The 27,097-nt window shown below is 40.0% G+C and overlaps 1 protein-coding gene across 4 annotated transcripts in view; it reads right to left on the bottom strand.

The window, feature by feature from the left end:
- Positions 1-4,342: 4,342 nt before the first annotated feature.
- Clint1 (clathrin interactor 1) overlaps positions 4,343-27,097 on the bottom strand; it is a 44,454-nt gene continuing 21,699 nt past the window's right edge. Inside the window, exons 2-12 of one of the 4 annotated variants that reach the window (XM_090321264.1) lie at positions 25,990-26,094; positions 25,353-25,449; positions 24,076-24,184; positions 22,973-23,137; positions 20,505-20,682; positions 18,658-18,904; positions 17,068-17,137; positions 12,841-12,915; positions 8,911-9,197; positions 7,019-7,223; positions 4,343-6,042 (exon numbers count right to left, since the gene is read on the bottom strand). In XM_090321264.1, the coding sequence (XP_090177390.1) occupies positions 5,705-6,042; positions 7,019-7,223; positions 8,911-9,197; positions 12,841-12,915; positions 17,068-17,137; positions 18,658-18,904; positions 20,505-20,682; positions 22,973-23,137; positions 24,076-24,184; positions 25,353-25,449; positions 25,990-26,094 (1,876 nt within the window). In that variant the 3' untranslated portion in view covers positions 4,343-5,704. The remainder of the gene's footprint in view (positions 6,043-7,018; positions 7,224-8,910; positions 9,198-12,840; positions 12,916-17,067; positions 17,138-18,657; positions 18,905-20,504; positions 20,683-22,972; positions 23,138-24,075; positions 24,185-25,352; positions 25,450-25,989; positions 26,095-27,097) is intronic. The other 3 variants (XM_090321265.1, XM_090321267.1, XM_090321268.1) reach the window with 3 other exon arrangements.

Genomic DNA, 27,097 nt, shown 5'->3' with positions numbered 1-27,097 from the left:
CCTACAAAACAAACAAAAAGTTTATTTACCTTTCAGATGAGATCTGGTTTTATTTGCTCATCTCCTGCTGGTGACCTTTAGAAAATGCAAATAGATTACATAAACATTTCAGCGCTTACTTAAAAACCACATTAGTTAACAAGCTTTTACAGGCTGTCAGAGGGAGCATTACAGGGCATCAGGGGATAAAGTGATGGGGTTCAGGGACACCCAGAGAAACTCTGTTAATCTGGGCAGCATGTTCAAGCTCTAAATTCCAAGCTCCGAAATATTCAAAGAGGAGGTAATGAGGGAAGGTGGAATAAAGCCGAGTCTGAATCCTAAGAACATGTCCTGGGAGGTGTGGCTTGCCTGAACTACCTCCATGAATCACACCTCCTAGCTCCCCATCGGGAACGAAGGGCTCACAGCTGTCTCTCATGCCAGTCCTAGGGCTTGAACTCAGGGCCTGGGCACTGTCCTCAGACTTTCTCAAAGTTAGTGCTCTACCACTTGAGTCACAGCACCACTTCTGGCTTTTTATGCTATGTATGCAGTACAGAGGGAGGAATTGAACCGGGTCATTGTGCATGTAGGCAAGCACTCTACCATGAGGCCGAACTCTCGCGCCCCAGCCTGTAAATTCTAATAGACACATTCAAGTTATATTATTGGAAATACTCAATTTATAGTTTAGATACCAACGATTCATACCTTTCACCTATAAATTACTGATGGATCTGGGATTTGACAGTAAACTCTGAAATACTTTCATACCACTTCCCAGTTGAAGCATACCAGCTGCGTCTTAGCATGCCTCAACCTATGTGTGGCTTTTCCGTGGAGTTCCGTTCACAACTGAAGCCTCTGGTTCACTGCTCCTCTCTCTCATGGCATGGCTGCACCCTCCTGTCACATGGCTCATTCTAGCAGCACTGTGGCTCTCCCCTTTCTAATGGCCTCTGCCCATGCATCTCTGTGGCAGTATACCAGGTGATTTTCTATCTCACTGAGGTCACGTAAGCAGCAGGAATACCAAGATGAATGACATGGCGAATTAAGCTTAGGCAGTGGTTCTCTCCAATCTGGTGCCCTGCTGCAATACTGCAATCTATTATTTAATTGGGAAGATTTGTGTTTTGACATTATTAGAAATAACGTAACTCTCTTGGGGAAAAGTACTAAAAACAAAACAAAACAAAAAACCCACTGGAATCCAGATCAATATCTATGTAATAGTTGACTTAAAAAAGAAGGGTTTCAGGCCGGGAGTTTGGCCTAGTGGTAGAGTGCTTGCCTTGCATGCACAAAGACCCGGGTTCAACTCCTCAGTACCACATACATAGAAAAAATTCAGAAGTGGTGCTGGGGCTCAAGTGGTAGAGCTCTAGCCTTGAGAAAACCCAAGGACAGTGCTCAGGCCCTGAGCTCAAGCCCAGGACTGGCAAAAAAAGAAAAAAAAAGAAGGCTTTGGGCTGGCACAGTGGTGCATGTTTATAATCCCTTTTACTCAGAGGCAGACATTGAGGGAATCAGAAGTTGATGCCAGCCTAGGCACAAAAACCCCACTTCAACTAACAAGCCACCAACTAACAAGCCAGATGTGATTATGCATGCCTGTGAACCCAGCTATAAGTGAGGCATGAGGCTCAACCCTGGTCCTGGGCAAAAAGCATGAAACCCTGAGAAATAAAGCAAAAAGGAGGTAAGCAGTAGAGTGTCTACCAATTAAGTTGAATAAAACGGACTTGTACATGATCATTAAAAAAACGAGATCTTCAGCTACAGTAGCTTATGCCAAGGCTGAAATAGAGAAGATTGAGGTCAGTGATTTAGAAAAATTACCATTTGCTAACTTGTGTCCCTATTTCAATACAATAAATACGGACAGGAACAACCCACATTTAAAGCTCGCTGAGGTATTCAATTTAGGGCTCATCAAAGAGGCCCTGAGATGGCACCGCCAACCCTCAGCTTATTCTTCATTATAAAATAGATACAGGCATGCTTGGAGAATTGAAAGACCACAGATTCAAGATATGTGATTAAGAAAACTCAAATGGAAAACAGCACTTTCGAACCCAGAAGTTACTTAACAGGTTAAAAAACAAAACAAAACTATTTTTGCCATCCTTCCCTTTTCACCAGGGAAGCAAAGCGCCTACACCACAGTTCTCCTGTTCTCTACAAGATCATGGTGTCACATATCACAAGAATGGCTTGGGTGGCCAGTGGAACGGAGCCAGGAGCTGATGCCCATTAGAAGACAGTAGACCAGCAAGGGTGTCCTTACTCAAGAATAAAGGTCAGAGCAAGTTGAAAGGGCTCCAAAACTATAGGATTTATTAAAATCTCTCTTATGTGATTGCTTACTTGGTGTTAGGAAGAATTTTAGACAAAGGCCTCTGGAACACAAAACCACAAGAATTCCAATCTCTACAATTTATCACAAGTTGTTTGTGACAATCAGTAGTGTCCACCAGTAAGGGATGTGGTGATCTGCACTAACAGGGTGAGCAGAAGTGAATAATAATTGACAGGGGCCGGGAGCGTGGCCTAGTGATAGAGTGCTTGCTTGTGCACAAATACTTGGGCTCAATTCCTAGGTACAAGATACACAGAAAAAGCCCAAAGTGATGCTGTGGCTCAGAGCTCTAGCCCTGAGAAAACCCAAGGACAGTGCTCAGGCCTGAGTTCAAGCCTCAGGACTGGAAAAACAAAAAAATGACATCCTTGACAAGAGTTAAATTCATAGTGAAGCCCTCCATCTACTTTGTACAACAGGTCAGGCTTTAAATAGACTGCTTTTAGAAATAAAATAGGAATCTGACCCTTTCAATTTGCTGTCAATGAGATGACACTCACTCCTGTGGAACATTAAGCACAGTGACTGGCATAAAACAGACACCACAGTACAGAAAGAAACATCACTTTACTTAATTACCCAACATTCAGGAGTTTGGGTTCACTTCAGGGAAACTTACCAGGGCCCAAGATGTTAGATGAATCGATGAAGCTTACACTGCTCAAAGATGATTTCTTCTGTATGCTCCAAAGGTGCTTCTACAATGTATCTCCAGAGGAGCTGGTTTATTTCACAGAAGTTATTTTCTGTCTGCTACAAACGTTGCGTTATTTTCTGATATCTAGACAGTTATACCCTGTGGACTGTTTCATAATTCTTCCACATATGTGAACTACAGGAATGGAGAGCTTCAGGACTATCTCCAAACCAACAGCACTGGAAACTCCTCTCAAAGAAAAAAAAAAAAAAAAGCACAGCAACAAAGAAAGACACACTGTAGTTTTTTTTGTTTTTTTGTTGTGTTTTTTTTTTTTTTTTATGGTTCCTGAATCTATCCGGAAAGAGAATTCTAGTCAGGCAATGACACAATATAAAGTGTGGGCTCAGCATATCCAAACCACTAGAACCTGCTTTCCCCTCACATTAACAATATGAGGGAGAAGGGAAAACAGACACAGATTTGGTTGATGAAGGGTTTGTGGGGTGGGCAGAAGGGAAGTTCTGAAGATAAAGCGAGATTCTTCCCTTGCTAGTTACAAGTAATTTGGGGTTTTTGTGGGGTTTTTTTTGTATCACTTAGTAACCTGAGACAAACTGTTAAAACAGCAGGATCTCAAGTTGTAGATCAGCCTGATATACACAGTAAGACCCAATCTCGAAAGCCAAATCAAATACTGTAGGACAACAAACTGCATCTTGAGGGTTAAATGGGATGGATCCCCACAGTTACAACCCAACCCAGGCAGGCAGAGCCTGGGAAATGCTTTACAAGACAGATCTTAACAGGAAAAACAAAAGTAAACACACACGTTGAGGCATAAAACACTGACATCCTCTAAACCATATACATTTAAGGAAGGAAAAACATACTTCTTAATTTTAAACAACTTCTTTAAGATTACAGGGTTTAAATGTAAGTGCCACAGAGGTTGGTGGGGTGCTGTGAAATAACACCACTTGAAAGCTCCTGGTCTTTGAAACTAATTTAAACACATTGAATTGTTGAAAGATTAAAAACCGCAGTCAGCTAATTACCCTCTCTCTCATCTCTTATTCAGCAAATGAATCACTTTTCATTACCACTTCGCTGAAGTACATGAATTTCTGCCTAATTAGAAATGTTGTAGCTGAGCATTAGCAAGGATAGAGCAGGTCAGGATATCTCTGCGGCTTCATTTTTAATTCCTAACAGTGGAGCCTGATAGGAAAGAATAGAGAAGTCATTAAATAAATTTAAATTATTTATAAAAATTACTTTGCCCAAATTATAATTATTGTTTCTCCAAATGGTCTCCAATGTCTAATGGAATAAAAGAAAAAGCAGTCCAACATTGATTTTAATGAACATTTTAATGTTATATATAACAGAACATTATGAATAAAATGGAAACAAAGTTTTTATCAATTTAATAAAAAAATCTTCAACATAAAGTGGGGAGGTAATAATTTGATAACTATATTATAGTATTTATTTTAAAAAATATTCCCCGCTTGAGGTCAAAACAATTAACTTTGCATTCCAAACTCTAGAATCATGATTTTCATGTGCGCTTAATGCAGAACTACATCAGGAAAGAAAAACATTTGAATTAATTTCCTTTATTTGTCATTAAATCAATAAAACCTTGACTGCTGCAGGCCTCCTTTAGTAACATATAGAACTCCTCTATAGAAGAAACCATATTGCTAATGTCACATTATATACACTCAGAACCAAACAAAAATGAATTCCGCAGAATTGTTGAGTTCTAACAATTATACTTAACGTAAGGTTTCAATGGATTTCTATCTTTCCAAATTTTTGAAAACACCAGAAAAGATAAAAATAAATATTATTTTCTCTTTTGACTTCAGTGCTGGCTTTTAGGATGAACATGGAAGGAAGCCTTGTCAAGTGAAATCACTGCAAATTGTAAAACAAGACTGCTAACAACAAACAAACAAACAAAAATACTGGAGGTGTGTTTTCTTTCTTTAAAAGGAAACTGTAGAGCAGTCCTGAAAAAAAAAATAAAAATAAAAATTCCCCTTAGTTCTGCCCAGGAAACTTCAGAGCAGAAGCCATGAGAAGCCCACAGCGGTCCTCCACGCCTAGGGGACTGACTTCGTTACAATAAAAGTCTGGATAGTGTCGCAGCAGTGCTGCTGGACTTAGCAAAAGTATGTACATTCCAGTCACCTTTGACCTAGCCATAATCACATGTGGATGCTTTTTTTTTGGACAAAAATAGATATTTTTATAAAAAACTGATCATCCAACTTTAATGATTTCATATATGGACTCAAGAGTGGTAATAAAAGGAACAGACCCAATTATGACAAGGCGATTCAGGGACAGAAAAATCAAGTTCATCAGGAAAAGAAAAGTATAAAATTAGAGATTCAAACACATTTTACTCAGCCCCACTCTGGTCTCCCCACAATGCATGGTGTTAACTGGCTCCTGGCTTTACAAAGGCCTTCAGTGGCCTCGTCACGCCATCTCTGGTCTGTCCTCACTGGGAAAAATGATTTGAGTGCTCTTGCGTGGCCTTCTGAAATACTAAGTATTTCACTTTTAGGAAATAGCCTTTTTGGTTCTTTCTGTAGGTTTATTTAGGTAATTGATAAAAGAAAGGGGAGTTGATTAGCATTTTCCATCCCAATATCACCTATCTGCACAGCTAAAAACGCTTCGTTCAACCTGTGTCTTGACAACTCCTATTTGCTAAAGTTGGCGAAGTTTGCAAAGGCATCTTGCTTGGGCTGCACAGTTCCAGGAGCCATGGCTAGGTTAGGCATACCCATCCCCACTGTGCCCGCCAAGCCCATCCCGGCCGCGGACATGCCCAGGTTCACGTTCATGCCCATCACGCCCTGGTTCATCATGGGCGTGGTTCCCAGGGAAGGCATTCCCATGGTGCCAGGCATCACACTCATGGGCAGGGGTCCTCCCAGCAGAGGATTAGTCTGTGGCCGGACAGGAAGCATGTTCGGGGCGGAACTAAGGTTCACAGCGCCAAAGCTCTGAGTCATCACATTCAGAGGCTGTTGCATATCTACCAGAAAGAAAAAAAGAGACACAAGAGCTTTACAAACCGAACTACTCTTCTACCTGCAAAGCAGTGAAATCAGATGCCTTCTTCCTGCTCATCAATACTTTTAGTCCTAATAGTTTTTTCATTGTGACCTTCTAAGAAGAAAATTAATCCACACTCGTTAATTCTCAGTGGGTACTGGCCCTGGTTTAACAGAGATGTAGAAATCGAATGGGAAAGACACAATCTGAAAGCACTGAAACAGACCGTCAAAGCCTTATACAGGTTCACGGCCTTCGTGTCAGTTACTCTGTTTCCAGAATATTATATCAAGAAAAAGTGAGACGTACAAAATGTATGTAAAGTCACAGTTATTTATATTAACAGAAAGATGAAACAATCTAAATACTAAGAGAAATTGTACCCATTGACATGGAATGACTTCTTCAACATTCTTGTTGAACATAGGAAAAACGAACCATGATTTAATATAATAGTAAGAAGCAAAATAGTATAGATGGTATGATCCAAGCATTAAAAAATACTTAGAAATAGCTGAAAAAATATCCCAAACCTGTGGGATTAGATGATTTTTGTTTCTTCGCTGCTTGCAAAAAATTGTTTTGAGAAGGGTGTGAGGGCTGCTGGGAATGGAGCCACATCACCAGCCCGTGCTTTTTGACAGAGTCTATTTACATAGTTTAGGCTGGCCTTGAACTTGTGATCCTCCTGAGTGCTATAATTTCAGGTAAGCAAAACCATGCCCAGCTACAAACACTTGATCAGGCTCTCTACAGTCACCACAACATAGTAAGTGTCATCATACCAAGAGCAGAATGCAAACCCAGTTAGTATTCCAGGAGGGATATTAAATGAACGTTATATGACTTAAATGCATGTTATCTTCCCTTTCCATACTTTAATGCTTGAAACAGCCTTGGCAGCAGAGCAATAGACTAGAAGTAGACAGGAAATAGGTAGTGCAGAGATAACTCACTCTGTTGTTGAATCATCGTATTGAGCGATGGCTGTTGGGGTTTGGAAGGCTGCATACCAGGTAGTAAGTTGTCTAGGCTGATGTTTACACTGGGGTCAGACCATGTGGAGGGCAGGGTTTTGCTGACTGACTTCTGGACCATATCTGTATTCTGATTATAGAGAGGATTAGGCTTCTGCAGCATTGTGCTAACATTTTGCAAAGGCTGGAAAATAAAAAAATGCTCTAAAAATTAAGCATCTGTTCTGTGAAGATTATCAGATGGCAATTTCATCACAACAAAGTATTTGCACTTGTCATCTTTTTTCCTGTAACCCAAAGTCTAAAAGCCACCATTAGTGACAAATGCCCAAGGTAACTACCGACTGAAAGTTAGTGTACCTTCCAGGAAATACACAGGTGAAAATGTACAAAAAGAAATCATGATATGATTCCTCATGTTTCACAAGGCAAAACGATGGTGTAGCAAATTGTATTTCACATATTCTGACTTTTCTTCTACTCTGCATACACTTCTGCCTGAAGTTGCAACTTGATACACATATGGACCAAATTCAGGAAAAAAGAGATATAAAAGAGAAAGAAGCAGAGGTGTCAGGTGGTTACAAGGGTAATATATATCAAAAAGGACAAAAAAAAGAGAAAGGAATAGGAAGAATAATTTAAAATGCATCAATAAAAAGAATATTACAAGCATGACTGCAAATTAGAGTGGCTTCATTCTAAAATTATTTTGGGTCTAACTTCTGTTATACAAGCGATCAATCACCTTTCTGCTTCTTTCTTCTCTTCCTTTATCCTAACACCTGAAAGAAGTAACTGTGCATATTAAAATGAGCAATTCGTGCCACAGCAAGTATTCTTAATGGCCTGAGTCAAATGATGTATTTTCTCAAATTCTTCCCCTGCCCCCCCCCTTTGTGTTGGTACTATGGCTTGAACTCAAAAGTATCGCACTCTGGGCTTGGGTGTTTTTGCTCAAGACTAGCATTCTATCACTTGAGCCAAACCTCTAGCTCTGGGTTTTTGCTACTAAGCTGGGCATCAGTCTCTCAGATTGGTCTGCAAGGCTGGCTTTGAACCTCAATCTTCTGATTTCAGTCACCTGGGTAGCTAGGATTATAAGGTGTGAATCACTGGTGCCTGGCCAAATTCTAAACCTGTATTATGCAGTTTGGATTTAACTATTAAAATGCTTGCCATAGAGGAAATGTCTCTGTTCTTTCTTTGTACATACTTCCGTTCTTTGGGGGTGGGGTGATGGGGTGTTAGTCCTGGGGTTTGAGCTATGGGACTGAACACTGACCCTGAGCTTCTTTTCTCAAGGCTAGCTAGTGCTCTACCACTTTAGCTCTAGTTCCACTCTGGACTCTTTTAGTAGTTTACTGGAGCCCTGCCCCGGCTGGCTTTGAACTGTGATGCTCAGACCTCAGCGTCCAAAGTAGCTAGGGTTACACCGCATACCGCATCTAACCACAGGAAACACAAGATAGGTGAGAAGGCCTTGCTTTCCATAATCCAGTGTCTGCACTAAGGAGCTGAGTGTAAGATAAACTCAAGATGCAAAACTAGTGTGCAACACACACATACACACAGAGGCATGCACTATCTGCCTACTGATGCTTTGGTGAACAATGGACCACATAAGGCTGTACTGGTCAGTGCTGTGTAGATACCAGTGTCCTTCACATGACAGTGAAATGACCAGTGCCTACTTCTCCGACAATATCCACTGCCACTTACACTTCTTTATGAGGATGACCTATGATATATGTAAATGCGCAGAGACATACACATGGAAAGAGCTTGTTTTTATGTCTTTACCCTAATCTTTCACAAAGACTCTCTCAAGAGCTGTGGGTCACAATCACCAAAGGAAGCAGACAACTTACCTGTGATCTTGACATGGGCAAGCCAAGGCCTACAGTATTTGTGCTCATCAAAGAGAAATTCATACTCTGGGATGATGTCATGGTTGCTTGAGAGGAGCCCATCAGATCAAACAGGTCTGAGGAGTTGGAGGCAGCTGGCGGTGGAGCCAGAGCTGGCTGGGAGCCACCGACAAGTTCTAGAGGTGGCTGTGGGGCACTCCCAAAGAGCTCGCCGCCAGAAGCCGCAGGGGCTGCTGGGGCTTGATTGAAGGCACTCCAGTCACCGAAGTCTCCGTTCCCACTTGTTGCTGCGCAGGCAAAGAGTGATAAGGGCATGAAACTTTTGAAACACGGGGCACAAACATAACAGCCTGTGAACTGAAACTAACTGGAGGTGACTGGAGTCCATCCACATTAACATCTGCAGAGACCAGCTCCATCTGGACATGCTTCTTTCTCATGAATATTACAGGAGTGTTAACAAGGTGAGAAAGAAAAAAAAACTAAAATAAAAAGTAAAAGCCATTTCTCCAGACTGTAGGTAATGCACAGAAACTACCATCAAAACTTCTCTTCAAGTTTTCACATGAAATTCACTAAACATTAGTAGTCTAACTTGGGACTCAAAAAGAGCAGATTCTAAGTTGGCTTAGCTCCCGTAGGAAATGTGAAGAGGCATTCAGTAAAATCAGAGACTTCAAATTACTGACTTTACTCCCTGGAAGGTCCAAGGAAAAAAATCAAACTTCCACTTATACTCATGAGGGTTTTTTACACCCCAAATTCTTAAGATTAAATTGACTAAAAGCAAAGCACAAGGGCAAGGAAGAAAAAAGCTTAATAAAGTCAGGGATTTTTTTTATAAGAAGTGCTCATTGCACTCTGTGTACACAGGGCGATGGCCGATAGGGAACCTGAGACTATCATGTACTGAGGACGGATGAGGGGACCGTGCGCTGTGGCTCCAGAGGGCTCCTGAGTGCAGGCTCAGTCCCCAATGGAGGCCACCAGGAGGCAGTGGGGTCCTGATGTGCTACTTCACCAATGGGTGAGTCCACTGATGAGTCTACGCTCTGGTTTATGAGGAGGGAGTGAACAACCAAGAGCATGCATTTCAAGAGACTCTCTAGGGCCGAGAGCGTGGCCCCAAGCTCTATTCCTCAGTACTACATACACAGAAAAACCTGGAAGTGGCACTGTTGCTCAAGTGGTAGAGTGCTAGCTGTGAGCAAAAGGTGTCCAAGGATGGTACCCAGACCCTGAGTTCAAGCTTCACGACTGGAGTGGGGGTGGGAGGGGGGAGAAAGGAGAGACACATCCCTTTCTACCTCTCTGCTTCCAGGCCATCCTGCCATAGTGTTCTGTCTCATGTTGGGTCCCAAAGTGACAGAACTGGCCCAACCATGAACGGAAATAAACCTGCCCTTCTCTTGGGTTCAGGTATCATGCCACAGCAAATGGAAAAATGGATCAAAAGATAATATTAAAAAACCTAGAAACACAGAACTGCATCACTATTCTTCCAAGTATAATTAAAAGTCTGAGGCTGAATACATTCAACATAAAAATTGGTACCAGGATACTGGATAAACTGTAGGACATGACTCAGCCTCCCTGTGACTCTTTTAAAAAGTATACACGAAAACTAGGTACTTTAAGATCCAGTATCATCGGAAGTTTTTACTATTTGTTTGGCTTAACAGACAAGTGCAAGGGAGCCAAGTGCTCGGATGCTACATAACAACGGTGCCCACACGCTGTTCACCACTGGAGCAGCGCTTGCAACAACGGTGCCAGGAAAAGTCTAAATGAGGCTCGGTGTGCATCTAAGCAAGCAGATCTTTCCTTTGGACAGGGACAAATATAACAAAATGGAGTCAGAAAAGGCAAAGAAGAGCCTTGAGTAATCAAACAAACAAACAACACCGCAGGGTCAGTGCCCTGGGTTCAGGGCCCCAGCACAACAAAACAAAACTAAATGAAACAAAACAAAAAAGCCAGGCACCAGTGGCATATACCTGTAATCCCAGCTACTCTGGGGAGGGCTGAAGTCTAATAGGATCACAGTTTAAAGTTAGCCCAGGCCAGAAGGTCCATGAGAGACTCTCATCTCCAATTAACCATGAGAAAACTGGAAGTAGTGTTTTGGCTCAACTGGTAGTGCTCTAAACTTTGAGTACAAAAGCTCAAGGATAGCACATAGGCCCACAGTTCAATCCCCAGAACTGGCAAAACAAAACAAAACAAAAACAATAAAATAGAAACAAAGAAGGCAAGCAGGAGGAGTAGGGGAAGGGAGCTCTCTGGTGGATGTTTACTACTTCTGCTCTCTTACAACTGTTACTGTTACATTTGTCTGCTCTAAAAGGGAACCAGGGAACCAGCCACTGAAACATTGTGCCTCATTATGCTAAAAAGCAAAAGGTAACAGTAACTTTACTCTTTTGTCATTCTTCTGTGATCATGTCAGGATGTAGGCACACTCAAAGGACAAAGTCATTCACTTAGAACTCCTAAGCTCTAGCAACAACTTAAGGTGAAATCAGGCAAATATTCATACTTGATGGTTTTACTAGAACATGTATTTGGTCTCCTTTATAAAGGAGACTACGGTAACAATTTTACAATTACTTCTATTAGACAATCTGAGCTCATGAATTACTGTTGCTGGAACAATGTACACACTGTGTTTACATTGTCTTCACTGGGAACTGGAGAAAAAGGGGTTTCCCCATCTGAAAACCAAGTGTCTTGAGAAGATTAATCATGAGAGGAAAAGATTTCTAGTGAGTCATATGTTATTCAGAAATGATTAATCATCATTCCAACAGGGACGGCCTCCTGTGCAATGGTGATCAGGTTATATTAATCACACGCATACAGATAAGGAGATAGATCATTAAGGTAACATTCATAGATTCTAATTATTTGCACTGTAGGCAACTTTATATACATAGACTACTGTGAATTACACAGGATGTCAGTAAAACTGGGGCAATGTTTATCTTCCATTCTGATTTGCCCAAAGTAAGATATGAATTCTTAGAAGGCATCACCACACTTCGAAAGTGAAATGTTTATTACTCACAAGTCCCAGTTTCTGGAATTTGCAAAAGTAGGTTGTCAGAATTACCCAAACCACATCAAGGTTATGTATTTTTCTTTTTTCGCCAGTCCCGGGCTTGAGCTCAGGACCTGACCACTGTCCTTGGACTTTCTCATACCACTTGAGCCTCAGCACCCCTTCTGGCTTTTTTCTATGTATGTGGTACCAAGGAATCGAACCTGGGTCTTCGTGCATGCTAGGCAAGCACTCTACCACTAGGCCAAACTCCCGGCCCTCAAGATTATGTATTTTTCTATCCTGACTTCTCACAAACCTACATCAGATTATTAATATAAAATTTCATTCAGTTAAATACAATAGCAACATCATTCTACTTACAATGAATATAGTAAGACCTACTTTACTTTTTTTTCACCTTGTGTACAATTTTTATATCTGTATTATCTTTTCTCTCAAACTTCAATTTGACTGGAGTTTATAAAACACCACAACCCTTTAATAACCTATAGGGAAAGAGATTGCTAATAATAAAATTAGTGTATACCAAGTTCTCTGGGCACTATTTTGGGTTTATAAAGAACCAGGACAAGTAGTAATTACTCTTACCCTTAGAAAGTTGATAAATTTCATTCCTGAAAAATCATATAAATAACTGCATTTTTGTTGCTAAAATTCGACACTTATTCATATCCCCCTGTAAGGGTAAATAAGTCAGTTACAAATACAGATCTTTTTCTTGATGTGAATCTATTATTGGCGATGAATGAATTGTCCTGGCATACAAGCCTTATGCCTTATGGATAAGTTGTTGAGGAGTTATGAATGACAAGAAGGCGATGAGAGGGATGGGCTGCCCCCCCCCCCCAACTGCTGGCCCACCGTACCTTGGGAAGGGAAACTGCCTGATGCAGCTGCTGAGCCGAAGTCAGCAAATCCCCCAAATAAATCCGCCGATCCTCCTGGAAGTTAAGAATGAGGACACAGTTAAACTCTCAGAACTAGAGAACAACTGAGCAATTTCGGGAAGCCTTTACAAAAACTCAGTCGTACAGATGAGTGCTGGTGGCTCATGCTTGTAATCCTAGCTGTTCAGGAGGCTGAGAAATGAAGGATTAAGATTTCAAGCCAGTCTGGGCAAAAAAGTCCTCAAGACTGTATCTACATAACCAGAAAAAGGCCAAGATAAGCCAGGTGGCAATGGCTCAGACATGTAGTCCTAGCTACTCAGGAAGCTGAGATTTGAAGATTGAGGTTTGAAGCCAGTTGAAGTACAAAAGTCTGTGACAGTCATCTCCAATTAACTACAGAGAGAGAACACAGAGACAGAGACGCCAGAAGTAAAGGTGTAGCTCAAGTGGTAGAGCACTGACCTTGAGCAGAAAAGCTCAAGGACAGCTTCCAGGCCCAGAGTTCAAGCCCAAGAACCATCACACACACACACACACACACACACACGATGGTAGCATGCATGGCTCAATAACAAAGGGGTAGCTGAACAAACAAGCTATGCAAGCTTAAGGCTTTGAGTTCGAACTCTGGTATCAACCCTCTTCCCCTAAAGCAACAGTCTAAGTTCCTCTACATCTGTGGTTCAGGCTACCTGGCAGCTATCTGCCAACTATGGTCTTTATAATAACCATCTTCCACCAGTACCTAAACTTGAGAAAAGTACTAGTAGGAAATAAAGTGCTTGCTTGCCACATAAATTCAATGCACAGTCCTTGACTCCTTAACTTTACTCCATGGGAGGCTAAATAGTTTCCCTTTTTAATGAGTGGAAAAAAAGGATCATTTTTGCTATTACTTCTAAACTGATAGTATTAAAGGGGTAATATCTTAATCATGACCACCAATCAATCTCCATGCACATAACAGCACACTCTCGGAACTGGAAGCCTGGCTCAGCACTAGACTGCCCACCCAGGGGAGGGGAGGCCCCCAGTTTAAATCCCAGTACAGCTAGAAGTAAAACCTTCCTTATTACCACATTCTCATACAAACCTTAACTTACAGACCCACTGGGTAAACGATTTACTTTGATCAACAATTTCAGCAGCAATTATCTCAAGTTTTATAATCACATTTCCTCCTATTGAAACTATCAATGAAACAGCCAAAGGCCTAAAACTGTCCTGACTTTGGTCTGCCCTTAAAGATTTCAAGAGTCTCAACCTTAGAAATCGAGAGCAGCAGTTCAACTGCAGGGTTTTTAGTGTTATGGGAACATTATACAGGTTACATCACATCTGCTTAGCCCGCAGTGCTCAGAAACTAGCCAGGTGGGACTGGAACATCTGGGCTGCACTCAAACACACCAGGGACAGCTTCTAACATCTGGTGCCATTTCTGAATTGTCTTATCGCTGTGAGACGTTCTGCCCCATCTGCTACACTCAACTGGGTTAATTAAACTAGAACCATCTTCCTTTCCTAACAAACGGCCAGCTGTAATAAAGGGAGCAGATCAGTTTGAGGCATGTGTATTTGGTATTTCTCTCTCAGCAGGTACAGCTAATTCTCCATTCCTTCACATTACAAAGATGCATGCTCTGTATGTGGACAAAGCCTCACTAAAGCACCAAAGTGACGTCAGCCACAGATTCTCCACTCCTACCATGACGACTCCAGATAGGTTTCCAAATTCATTCTAAGGGTGACAGCACAGTGTTTTGCTCTCCTTTTCCCTAAAGGCTTACTGCACTGGCACAAAACATGACAGAGTACGAAGGACCACTGAACTCCCATACATGGGGTTTTATTAACAACAATCAGAGTGCCTACAGCTGCTGTTTAATGTTTGTCAGTTTGTTTTCCGTTGTGACCCTTCATGTTATAGTACATACTGTTAGGTACAGAATGATGTGGTTCATCAATTAATGTCACATTAAGGAATTTGAAAATGGGGAACTTCAATGTGTTTCTTCTAAGCCGTAGGCACACATTCCTAAGTCATGTATTAAGCCAAACAGGTAAAGATTTTCATAACTAGTCTAGGCCACAAAGAAAATCCATGTACCAGATAAAAGCATTGAAGACCACGGATCTTAGCTTAAAAGTGAGTAAGGAAATGTTTTTGTTTTTATTTTTTTTGCCTTCTGCTGAATCCCTATTTTAGACAAATACTTACACCACTCCGATTGCAAGAAGTTTTGTCTCCATGCAGACCAAGGAACCTCAGTAGGGAATGGAAACACACGCTCACACATACATTTTACAAACAGAAGCTACTTCAGACGCAGAACCAACTTCTCTCTCTCTCGTCACCTCTGCTTCTGCTAGCACCTTCATACAAGGTCACCTTCAATTTTGAAAACTGTCTCAAAAATTAAATATCTCCTTTTCATTTCAGGAGTTTCTCTTATTCCTACCAGCGCTTGAAATTGAACCAAAATGTGATATGCTTCAGCATTTTCCCAGATAATGTCTATCTAAGGAGGTGTAAACAAAAAAGTCTACCAAAAATTGCCCCATGTGAAAGACTGCTAATTTTCACAAGAGCAGTTCTTCGTGATTCCCACATGAGAGCTGTCATTACAAATGAACCATTTCCATCTGCCTTTTCAGGGCAGCAAGAAGATTATTTACAATCACCAGCTGGGAACATGCATTTTCCAAAGTAATACTGTGAAGAAGAAAAATACAACTAGACATACTTCAACTACAAATAGAAAATTTCTTAACAAAGAATTTAATGTAGGTTAGAAAAAACTAATACATTATAAATTCTAATATATATTATAATTAAAATAACAAAAGACCAAAAAAACTATGATCAAAATTATCCAAAATCTGGAAGAACTTTAAAAAGTAAATATTTTTAATAGAAAAATAGATATAGAACATGAATAGGCAAATCATAACTGGCTTATTAAAATATGAAGATTGTTCAAATTCCATCTAACAAATGAAAATATTTTCACCTTATCAACCTGAGAGACTGTAAAAGGTTCTAGCGTTCTATTGTTTAGAAGAGAGAAAATGTTGGAAAGTAACAAGAGAAACAAAAAGCCCTAGGCAACAATAAGGAACTGATCTGGTTAAGAAAATTACAGTATAGCCATAGCATGCACGATTATAAAGCAATGAAAATTGTGAAGATATACACTACCCTAAGAAAAGAGTCATGATCTTAGGTAAACAGCAGTTCAGATAGAAAAAAGAAATTCTTTTCTAGAAGCCCAAAAGATTTTTCCATAAGAAATGCTTAAATACATGCATTATCTCAATATCCAGAAAATACAGTTTTAAGGGCAACACAGAACTATATCTGCTTTACTTTCTAGTTTGTTCCAACATTTCTTGCCTGATGGTCCTGTTATAAGTATTGGCACATCTGGTAAAAGACATCCAAGCAGTAATGCTTTCTCAAGTGTAGGTGCTAAAGATTTAGTTTCACAGCAGAATTCAAGTTAAAATATGGTTATTAAAATTACTTTGGCAGTGATGGGGAAGAGAAGCATCAAGACTTGCTGCACATAAGTTCAAATAAAAGGTAACTTTAAAATGGTCTCCTGTCAACCCATGTTCAGTTGCTCTTTGGAAATTATCAGGGGGTGGGGTGGGCGTGGAGGGGAGAGGACCAACCTTAAGTTGAAAATATTCCAGACTTCTCTCAAATTTTCTTAATTACTACATGAATATTAATTGATACTTTCATCTAATGAGTCACTTTACTTTTTGCATTAGAGAAGAGAAAGGACTCCAAGCTTTCTTGCAAAAGAAGCATGTTGTATATTTAATAATTCTGTCTGTTCAAACCAATCCTGAGATCATGGAGGAAGAAAGTTCCACCCGCTCATCTGCTGTTCCTCGTTAATACTTCTCTGACTGCTCCATTAAAGCTTTCCACAGACACATAAAAGAAGCCTCTATTTGCACAAGTCAGAAATTACTGGTACTCTATGACACTATGTATTACATGTACTACATGTACTACATACATGTACAACATGCATTACATGTACTACATGCTAACTACCAGTTAACACGATGGCTTAGTATTAGACACACAAACGTCAGCACATAAACTGCAAATGAACTAATGTGGCTGCATGTCATTTCTTAAGTGACACACACCAAGGTTAACAAGAAATAGTCAAAGTGGACACTTACCTGTTGATTGGCTAGAGCCATCAAACAGATCAACAAGATCTCCGGATGACTTGCTGCCAGGCACTGAAGTCTGAAAGCAAACAGAATGGGCAGAGCCAACATATCTATGAGTGTTCACATTTCTTCTCTTTTCTGGTTTCTCCCTGCCCCCGCTCCCACTAGCATTAGCTCTGTCCATCTCGGACTCCCAATTTAGACGCAGATATCTGCAATTATTTAAACAGGATAGATTCTGTTTTATAATAACAAACACTGGTACTGAGCTGGGAATGTTGCTTAGTGTGGTAGAATACTTGTCTAGCATGCATGAAGCTCTGGGTTCCATTCTTCACTACCACATAAACAGAAAAAGCTGGAAATGTTGCTATGGCTCAAGAGGTAGTAATAGAGTGCTAGCCCTTAACAAAAAGAAGCCCAGGGACAGTGATCAGGCCCATGAGTTCAAGCCATAGGACTGGCAAAAAAAAAAAAAAAAGGCTAGGTATGGTGATGTGAGCTCTGATGATGAAAATTTGTTTCTTTTGTATTCATATGGCATTGTATTTGCTTGCTAAAAATTAAAATACTACACTGTAGTATTTTAAGTTCTTAAGTTTTTCAATTCAAAGAAATCTAGAGCAACTGGATAACGTTCAAAACCTTTAGCCTAGGGGCTGGGAGTTTGGCCTAGTGGTAGAATGCTTGCCTAGCATGCACAAAGACCAGGGTTCAATTCCTCCGTACATAGAAAAAGCCGGAAGTGGTGCTGTGGCTTAAGTGGTAGGGCTCTAGCCTTGAGAAAGTCCAGGGACAGTGCTCAGGCCCTAAGTTCAAGCCCCAGAACTGGCAAGGAAAAAAAAAACCCTTCAGCCTTTTACAAAACATTTTTAAATCAACAGAAACAAAGACAAAGAGGTTAGTACAAAGTTGGACGTGATGGTTAAGGCATATGCCAGCCTAAAGCAGAAGGATCGTGAGTTTAAGGCCAGGCTGGACTATATAGTAAAACACTGTGTCTAAACAACAGCAATAAAATAAAACAAAAAGATTAAAGTTTGCCACTGTGACTCATGGAGATCTAAGGACTGGGATTCAAAGCCAACTAGTGCAAGAGACTCTTCTCTCCAATTAACTTATCAAAGAGTCAGAAGTGGAGAGGTGGCTCAAATGGCAGAGTATCTGCCATCTTAAGCACAAAAGCTCACAGATAGCATCCAGGCACTGAGTTTAAGCCCTAGGAATGGTGCGCGCGTGCATGTGCACACACACACAGATTATACTACAAATGTAAAGTATTTATGGCACGCACTGGTGAATCATGCCTTTAATTACTCAGGAAGATGAGCTCTGGAAGATAATGGTTCAAGATCCATGGAAAAGCTAGGTAAGTGCTCTACCTCGGAGCTACATCCCCAGATCTCATTCCTATCTTCGTAGACAGTACAGATCTTTCAACAGCTGGAAAGGTTTCTTCCCCCAAGGATATTTCATATTCCTGACTGAGTGACGTGCGCTACCTGATCTACCATGAGTATGATCAAGAAGGCCCACGTGGGCTCGTGGAGGAATTCTGAAAGGAGTTCTCACCCACAGGGCCTGTGCCCTTCTCACCTTCACGGAAGGCTGAGGTGTGTGGGCTGGCGCACTCTGGTCGGGACTGGCTTTGTCGCCCGTGTAGTGTGCGGCGGCGCCCAGGTCGATGGTCTTGGAAGGGTTGGCTGTGCGTTTGTGCCTTGTGGTGGTGGTCTCGGTGGCCTGTGTGATGTGGATGTGCTTGGTTGTTACTGTCTCTTCTTCGTCTTTGAATTCACCTTTGGGAGACCTGCCTCTTCTCGCCTTCTTCTCCTCGTCGCTATCACTACCATGACAGCAAGGATGAAGCAAAGCAGTAAGACAGGAGTGGCTTTTTGCATGGAGTTCAAATGGAGTAAGCATCAAGCTCCTTATTTTTGACAGGAATCAACAGAATGTTATTTAAGCTGTATGAGCAACGACTATTGTATTCATCGGGGAATGGACAAAATTCTCTACAAATAAGTATGTCATAAAGGTATACGAACATGCCTAAAATACTTCAGGTTTTATTGTAGATTTAAAGTTTAACGACACAACAAGCCAGGTACTGGTTGCTCAAGTCTTTAATCCCAGCTATTCAGGAGGCTAGGATCAAACTTCAAAGCCAACCTAGGCACAAAGGGAAATGCTATGTCTCAATCAACCACTAGAAAAGCTAGAAGCAGAGGTGTGGCTCAACTGATAGAGCCTTGAGCAAAAAACTGACACACACACACACACACACACACACACACAATCTCAATGGGTAGCTCTAAAATATTATCCTGTTCGAACTCAATAGAACTTGTCTGTGACTGCAAAATGGACTTTGTAATTTTGCTGACTTTTCTACATTATCAGGAGATGGTACTGCTGTGTAACTATAGGAACTATGGAAACAACTGTATTTAAAATGGTGCATTTAATGGTGTAAAACATTTTGTTCTGGGTCCAAGTAGGGAAAAGGGAGACACAAAACAAGAACTTACCTATCAAGCGTAAGACCTTGAGTTTACACCCCAGCATCACAAAACAAAATACAGCACAGAATATGCTCCATTACCCATATTACTAAATTGAGTAGGTAGTTTAATTTATGAATATCCTAAAATGAAACATCTGAATTTCTCCTTTAAACTATGACTATTACTGATAGAATTTAACTCAGAGTAATCTCAAGCAATTTCTACTTCAATATAAAACAATATGGAACTTGCATGTAGAAAGGATGAACAAGAATGACTTTCTATACAGAGCAAAGGAGTTAAATACAAATGACATATGCAAGTATTCTGGGGGACATATAAGTTCTGATAAGTGGCCTAAACAAAAAGTGACCTAAGATTCCTATCCTCACTGTCCAGGTAAAACTGCCATTCATTGCATTCTTCTGATGTCCAGTATTATTCCAAGGCAAGATGATGTCTTTGGTGTGAGACCTGGCATGCTGGAGGTAAGAGTCTCTTACATTTGTCTGCCTGAGCTGGCTTCCAATCAGGATCCTTAGATTTCAGCCTCCTGAGTAGCTGGGATTAACAGTGTGAGTCTCTGGTACCTGGCTTTGTTCTATTTTTGAACAGGACATTTTTAGGGCAGTGAAACTATTCTATTTGATACGTTCATGGGAAATATTATTCATCTATCAAGATCTATAGAACTGTGTAACACTGCACACCCTAAAATACTCGACTTTTTCATGACCAATTTCTCTGTGACCCGAAGACCCCTCCAGACAAGTGTATTAAAAAAAAATGTGAGGCAAGTGTAATTTCTAGTACCAGAAAAGGGGCCGGTGGGGGGGGAGGGCTAAGGAAGAGGATGAAACTAAACTTCAGACAATGGCATCACCCCAAAGAGAAACCCAAGTGCATGAATTTAACACCCAGGAGACAAGATGCTAATACCTGCATCTTTCTGGAGAGTCTTCTCTGTCTTTCCTCCGGAACTTGCTGATGGTGTCATCGATTGTGCTTCCAATCTTATCACTTAGTTCCCCTAATTTATCACTGAATGGAAAAGCACTCTTGTTTTTATCCCACTCTTCATCCCACTTTGACTTGGGTTCAGGATCGTATCTTTCACCTATATAACAAGCACATTAAAAACAAAAGCAACTCTAAGGATAGTAAATTCAAAATGTCAACAGTCCTTATTTCTGAAGTTTTCCTTGTAATAAAATCATTTTCAAGGGAGAATAAACATCTCTTACAGTGTTGAATCAACGTAATTATAGCAAGACACATTAGGGAATGCCAGTCACTAAGTGGCAGGAATGTGGATTCCAGAGTTTTTATTTATGAAAACTTTCACAACCCAATGTACAGCATTGGAAGGCTGCTGCAAGAAGCAATTGAGAAACACCTACTCAAAAAAAAGGACCTTTATGAGCAAAAGAGAAAAAGAACTCTTTGTTTTTCAAAAGTAATTTAATATGTTACATGGCATTCCTGTCTCTTAATGGTTTTTCAGTTTTAGGAAAGTATTAGTAACCGTGTCTTAAAAAAAAACAAACAAACCAGGGCCAGGAGTTTGGCCTAGTGGCAGAGTGCTTGCCTAGCATGCACAAAGACCGGGGTTCGAGTCCTCAGAACCACATACATAGAAAAAGCCAGAAGTGGTACTGTGGCTCAAGTGGTAGAGCTCTAGCCTTGACAAAGCCAAAGGACAGTGTTAGGCCCTGAACTCAAGCCCCAGGACTGGCAAAAATGAAAAAAAGCCAAAACCAACCAACCAAAAACCTACAAACACCAGAAATGTAAGGCAGGGGTGGTATAGGAGGAGCCTGTAGTAAGTGAAAACTACTTGGAAGGGAGAATGGGGTACAGGGCTCACAATATCGCTTGAGACCAGGAGTTCAAGGCTTGTCTGGGTGAGAAACAAACTAAACAACTCCTAAACAACTCCTTCCCCCCAAAAACTGTAGCAGCCCCACTCTGAATACTTCATGTCCCAGTATGAGTATTATTATCACCAAACTAAAAATTCAAAGTTTTTTAAGGCATGGCACGGCATTTTGTAATTGTCATAAGGGAACATTCTGTCTACCAAAGAGCACACATATTAGACATACAGTATGTTCAAGCAGTGACATCTAGTCAGACCAATGGGAAACACATGCAGGACTGGTAAATCTGGTGTTGGTGTAGACTCACGTGTCAGTGAGGAAAAGTTCAAAATGTCAGGATTTAGGCCTTGATTTAAGGGGCCCAGTGGAAAGAAATCATGGCCACAAAAATAGAACCCTCTTGCTTTTATGTCCAAATTCTGCTTAAGAAACAAGAGTGGGAAGTAGCAAAATCATATGAGGCCTAAAATAAAAGGGTGAAAATTAAGCCAGGCTGGGAAGACCTGGACAAAACCAGGAGGAAAAGATAATGAGGCCACCTTCTACCAACACTTGCCTATTCTGAAAGCAACCCTGGGTTGCTAAATGAAGCTGTGTTTTGTTTTTTTTTCAGGGTAGAAAACAGAGGAGCAAATAAAGGTATTTTGTAAGTCATCACAAAATAACAGAAGGTTTTACAGAATTTCTTGGAAGGGTTCAAGATCCCAATATGGATTTATATCCATTAAATATAAACTGACACATGGTTAGGAGGATCTTGGAAGCCCCAATAAGCACTGCAAAGCACACAGCATTGGCCTGTCCATACCTGCAAAGCAATCTAGTACTATAGGAGCTCACACAAGACTGGGTAAGTCGAGAGGATACACAATATGAGAGAGCTCTTACTTCCTGTTTGTATTCCAAGCACCTGGTGTGCGGTTTTAATATGAATACATCAAAAATACATTATTAGAGAGGAAATGTTCTACTTGTTCTTTTTCTTTAAGACAAGGTCTCTTCAGCCTCTTCCATGCCCAGCATCTAGTTGCTCTACAGTGTTTTCGGTGTGACTAATAACAGACGTAGAGGAAAAATTCAGTCTTTTCTACTTCATATTATACAGAGATTAATTAAGGAAGAGAGACTGGCACTGGATTAATTTATAGGAAGCCTATCTGTTGGGGGCCAAAAATAGAGCTAAACTGGTTTTAAATTAAAAAGATGACTCTCTTGATCAAAGTACATGGGCATGGTCTAAACTGTGACCTGAAAAACTCACCTCCTCATTTAAGACAAAACAGTAACCCTAAGAGGGAAGTACGTCCTTGTTTTATTTTCTGCGCCTTAACTCAAAGTTACAGTCATCTAATTAGCCATGAACAGTAAGATGATCATATTCTTGAGTCCAAAAAGGGGTGGGGGGACTTCCCAAGATCCTTGCCACAGGAGCCCGAATGGCTACCATGTATGTCCATTTCTTACAGTATTCTATGTATTTCTGAGAAGCAAGAGTCACCCAAGCAGCCACCTGTCCTGGATACTCACTGTATCGGAATCCGCCAACACTGTCTGAGGAAACCCCGACATACTTGTCTTTGTTCTTCTTAGCTTTCTTTCGCTCTTCTCGAAGCCTGTCATCATCTTGGGCAAATTCAACTAATTCCTTCACCTTCTGGCGGATATTTATGCCTTGATCCTTGCCATGCTCATCTTAAGGGAGAAACAAAGCCTTAACAATTCACTTCGTATACACCGAACTCTTTCAAGAACATGGGAAACTAAATGAAACAAAAATACCTACAAATTACGAAGCCAATTTCAATATTGTGAAAGTGTGAAATGAAGACAGAGGCACATTCTTGGCACCTCCTCTTCAGCAAATCCTAAATTCTGAAATGTTATTTTGACTTTAGGACTAGACAACAGTGTTGTGTGCCGTCAATAAAAGGATTACTGAGGATGACCATATGAAATGGACACATCTGTAAATACTGTCCATTGTACTGTAGCTCAGCAGATCAAAATGCAAACTACTTTTTAACGTTTTAGTGAGTGGAAAGCACCCCAAATGTCTTAATTTCCCCCAGATAAATTTGGGACACTAATAATTAGAATTTAGTATGGCTGAGAAACTGAATGTTCTTAAAGACTTGTAACAAACACATGGTATAAAATGAAAGGCGCTTCATTCTCCAGTTGCTTCACTGAAATGTCCTTCACTAGCCTCTTTCACATTCATAACACACTCTGGCCTTGCTGCCTCTGCACAGTAAATATTATTTGGTGGGAGGAGGAAAAAAAACCTAGCTTCAAACAGATGTGTGTGTTTTGGAGCTGTAACCTTTTCTTCCCATATGATTAAAGCTATTCCTTTATGGACACCACAGGGGACCAGTCTCCAGTGCATATTTTAATATAAACCTGAACACTCATGTTGTGTTGGTTCTGTTGTTATTAGCCAGTCTTTTCTGCAAGTTCTTGTCTTCACTAATTAATACTCTAGGGCCCCACGTCTTGGATTCTGTACTCGTCACACAACTGGCAACAGTCACATTCTAATTAGAGCAGAGGAGCTTCTAAGCTGGTTCAGGTGACTGACAACTCCAACTACTGTTTTAATTTGCTTATAAGGTTTTTCTAGTGCTCACCTACAAAGTGGTAATTTTCCAGGGATCGCAAATCATAAATGTGTTCTCTGGCACTTGTAACAACACGCTCTGATCCATTTCTTATGAGGTAAGCAAGGAGCAGCAGAGACTGTGAAAATACAAAGCACAAAATGATTTAATGAAATAAAGTCTGGAAGAGCTTTGCTAAATGGTTAAAAAAAATCAAGTCCAACATTAGCAAATAAAGAATCTTTCTGGTGGCAGGTCTCTTTACTCTTCATTAAACTTTACATACATAATCTAGCACTTATTAATTTGAAGTTCCTCTAATATTAAGTACAGTAAATAATGCTAAACTAACCAACAGATACTAGGTATCAAAAGTTTCACTAATAGCTGTGTAAATTTCCCATAAGGGGATGAAATGATCTGAACTAGTAATGACTCTTGAACGACTGTGAGCACACTAAAAACAACCACACTGAATTGTACATTTTGAACTTACCCTGAATAGAATAAACCTCCCTTGGTGACAGATGGAAATCTAGTTAAGCTGATGAAACTGAGGGCCAAGAAACAACATCCTATACAGTTATTTACTTTTTTAAAAGATATTACTACCCATCGTTTTAAAAAAGAAAACCCAAACTATACCTTTTCCAAGTTATTTTACAGAAAACCCAATGAATGTTTTCAGAAAACAACAACACAAAAAACATACAACCATAGCATAGATGTGCAATCCTGAAAGCACAACTTCAAACCTGCCAAATATGAATATGTCACCTTGGAAAATATATTCGGAATTGCAAGGAAATATGGTGGAGATAGAAGAGCGGATAGCTCTCCTGTTTAGAATTCTGTATTCTATGGTATCAGAATTAAAGGAACAGAATCTGATAAAAGTACATGCTCATAAATTAAAGCTTATATCATATAATCTTTGATTATATTATTAACTACTGTATTTTTGGGTGTGGACTTTTATTACAATAGTAGTATAAATTTGGTGAAATTTTATGTAGATATGACAACCATACTGTTGGTTTGTATCTTAGACTCATGCATTACTTATGTTTATGGTTAAGAGATTCTTTACTTGTGATATGCACATTTCTAATGTGAAAATTTTTAACATTTTAAACACTTTAAGAATGGTTTATGAGTAGTAGAAATAAAAACACAAGTAACAAGTCTACTTCTTTTAGGTATTTTACAATGTTCTATTTTATCTCAAGATTATTCTACCCACAGCCTTAGGTTTAGTCAAGTGTTTGCACCATGTGAAAACTATTCAAACAAGCTTACTGTCATACCTTATAAACTCTTCTCCAATTCTTTTTATTGTCTTTTAACATTCGAGACCAAAGCATGTTCATAAGTTCTGGAAATTGTTCATACATAAATGTAGCCCTGAAAAAAAGTGTAATTGTCCTTAAGCATTTGCAATATGTTAATTTTGACAGTAGATGGCAGGCTTGTTCCAAGTTATTAAGTTTCTATTAGGTTCTTAAAAAAATAAGCTAAATGCAAAAAATTTAGATCATATACTTCTGACAATGTTTTCCCCATGTTTTACATAATACATAGCACATCTGTAAGCTCCAATAATCAATAGCAGACACTGCAAATTCTTTTATTCACTGGCATAGAGCCCCAGATCGTCATCAGGAAAAAATCTAGTAATTTTACTTCAAATGTTTTATATGCATTCTTCAAAATTCACATCATAGTAAGCTATAAATCTTTCAAACTTCTCTAAGACTTTTTTTTTTAATTTTGAGCTGGTTTTTAAGGGAAATGGATTTTTCATAAAACTTTCTACATTATTATCTAAATAATTATGCAAAAACTTTATCTGGCAACTAAATGGTGTAAAACTGAAAGCAAATGTCACCTATCTGTGCAGAGATACCTTGATTTTCTGCACTGCTGAGTCACATGATCACTTACTTGGCAATCTCTCCCATGAGTTGCCCAGAAGGTCCCCACGGGTCATCATTCGTTGCTTCTCGAACCTTAGACTCGATCTCTGAATAATTCATAACCACATTGGTGCTGCAGAGAAGAAAAGAAAAACGTACGCACATACGAACAAAGATTAGCATCAAAACTGAGAAGCACATGAAAACTTAATAATGACTCTACTGGGTGTCCCAACGAGCTACCTCTACAGGGAGGCGAAGGAGACCTACCTTTTGTGCACAATCTACCCAAGGGCAGACACAATATGCACATTTAAGTCACCTTTAAGAAGATTGTACTATTTCGTTAGCCTTCAAAAATACAAGAGGAAATTACATTGGTGCTGGCGTAAGCCCAGTAAAAAACAAAAACAAAAACAAAAAAAAAAAAACTGGCTTTGAAGTAGAATTGTGGTTCTAGTAGCAGAGTACTAGCCTTGAGCCAAAAAAGGCTCAGAAATAGCACATAGGTCTGGCAGTCAAACCCCAGGACTGTCACCAACCCCCTCCCAGCCCAGAAAGGACACTGGATATGCAATAGTTTTTGTGGTTGTTGTTTTTCCTAGATGAAACTATGTTGCTTGCTTTCTGATCAAACTTGGTTTGCATTCAGGCTTATGCCTTATGTCTGCAAACATTTTATAGATTAAACAAGAATTATGTAACATTGAACTTGATTATCACCGTATTGATAAACAATGGTAATTCGGATAAATGGTGTTTATGCTTCTCTACCTATGTTTAGAGTACCGTATCAGTAACCCCTAGATTTTCTTTTTTCATATTTATCTTTCATGTCTTTACATGGTCACTGGAATCTCCACCTTTATTGGCCATATAATACATTCTACCGGGAGATGGCATTTTAAATTTTCTCTTAGGATGTCAGAGTCTAGGCCTGGAGGCGTGTGGCTCAACATGAAAGAAGCATTCAAGGCCCGGTACCACCAAAGGCAGAAAGATCTGACTCTAAATCTCTAACACTTTGTGACCTTTGGCAAAGTTGATTATTTTACATTCCTCCAATATAAAATGGAAATAAACAAGAATGCCACCCACAGGACTATCTCATTGTGTTTAGTAGTGGACGATATGGT

This window comes from Megascapheus bottae, chromosome 29 (assembly GCF_031878675.1).
Source record: "Megascapheus bottae isolate mThoBot1 chromosome 29, mThoBot2.hap1, whole genome shotgun sequence".
Taxonomy (NCBI): domain Eukaryota; kingdom Metazoa; phylum Chordata; class Mammalia; order Rodentia; family Geomyidae; genus Megascapheus; species Megascapheus bottae.
Note: the sequence above shows the minus strand (reverse complement) of the source record. Positions and strands in the feature narration are given on the sequence as shown.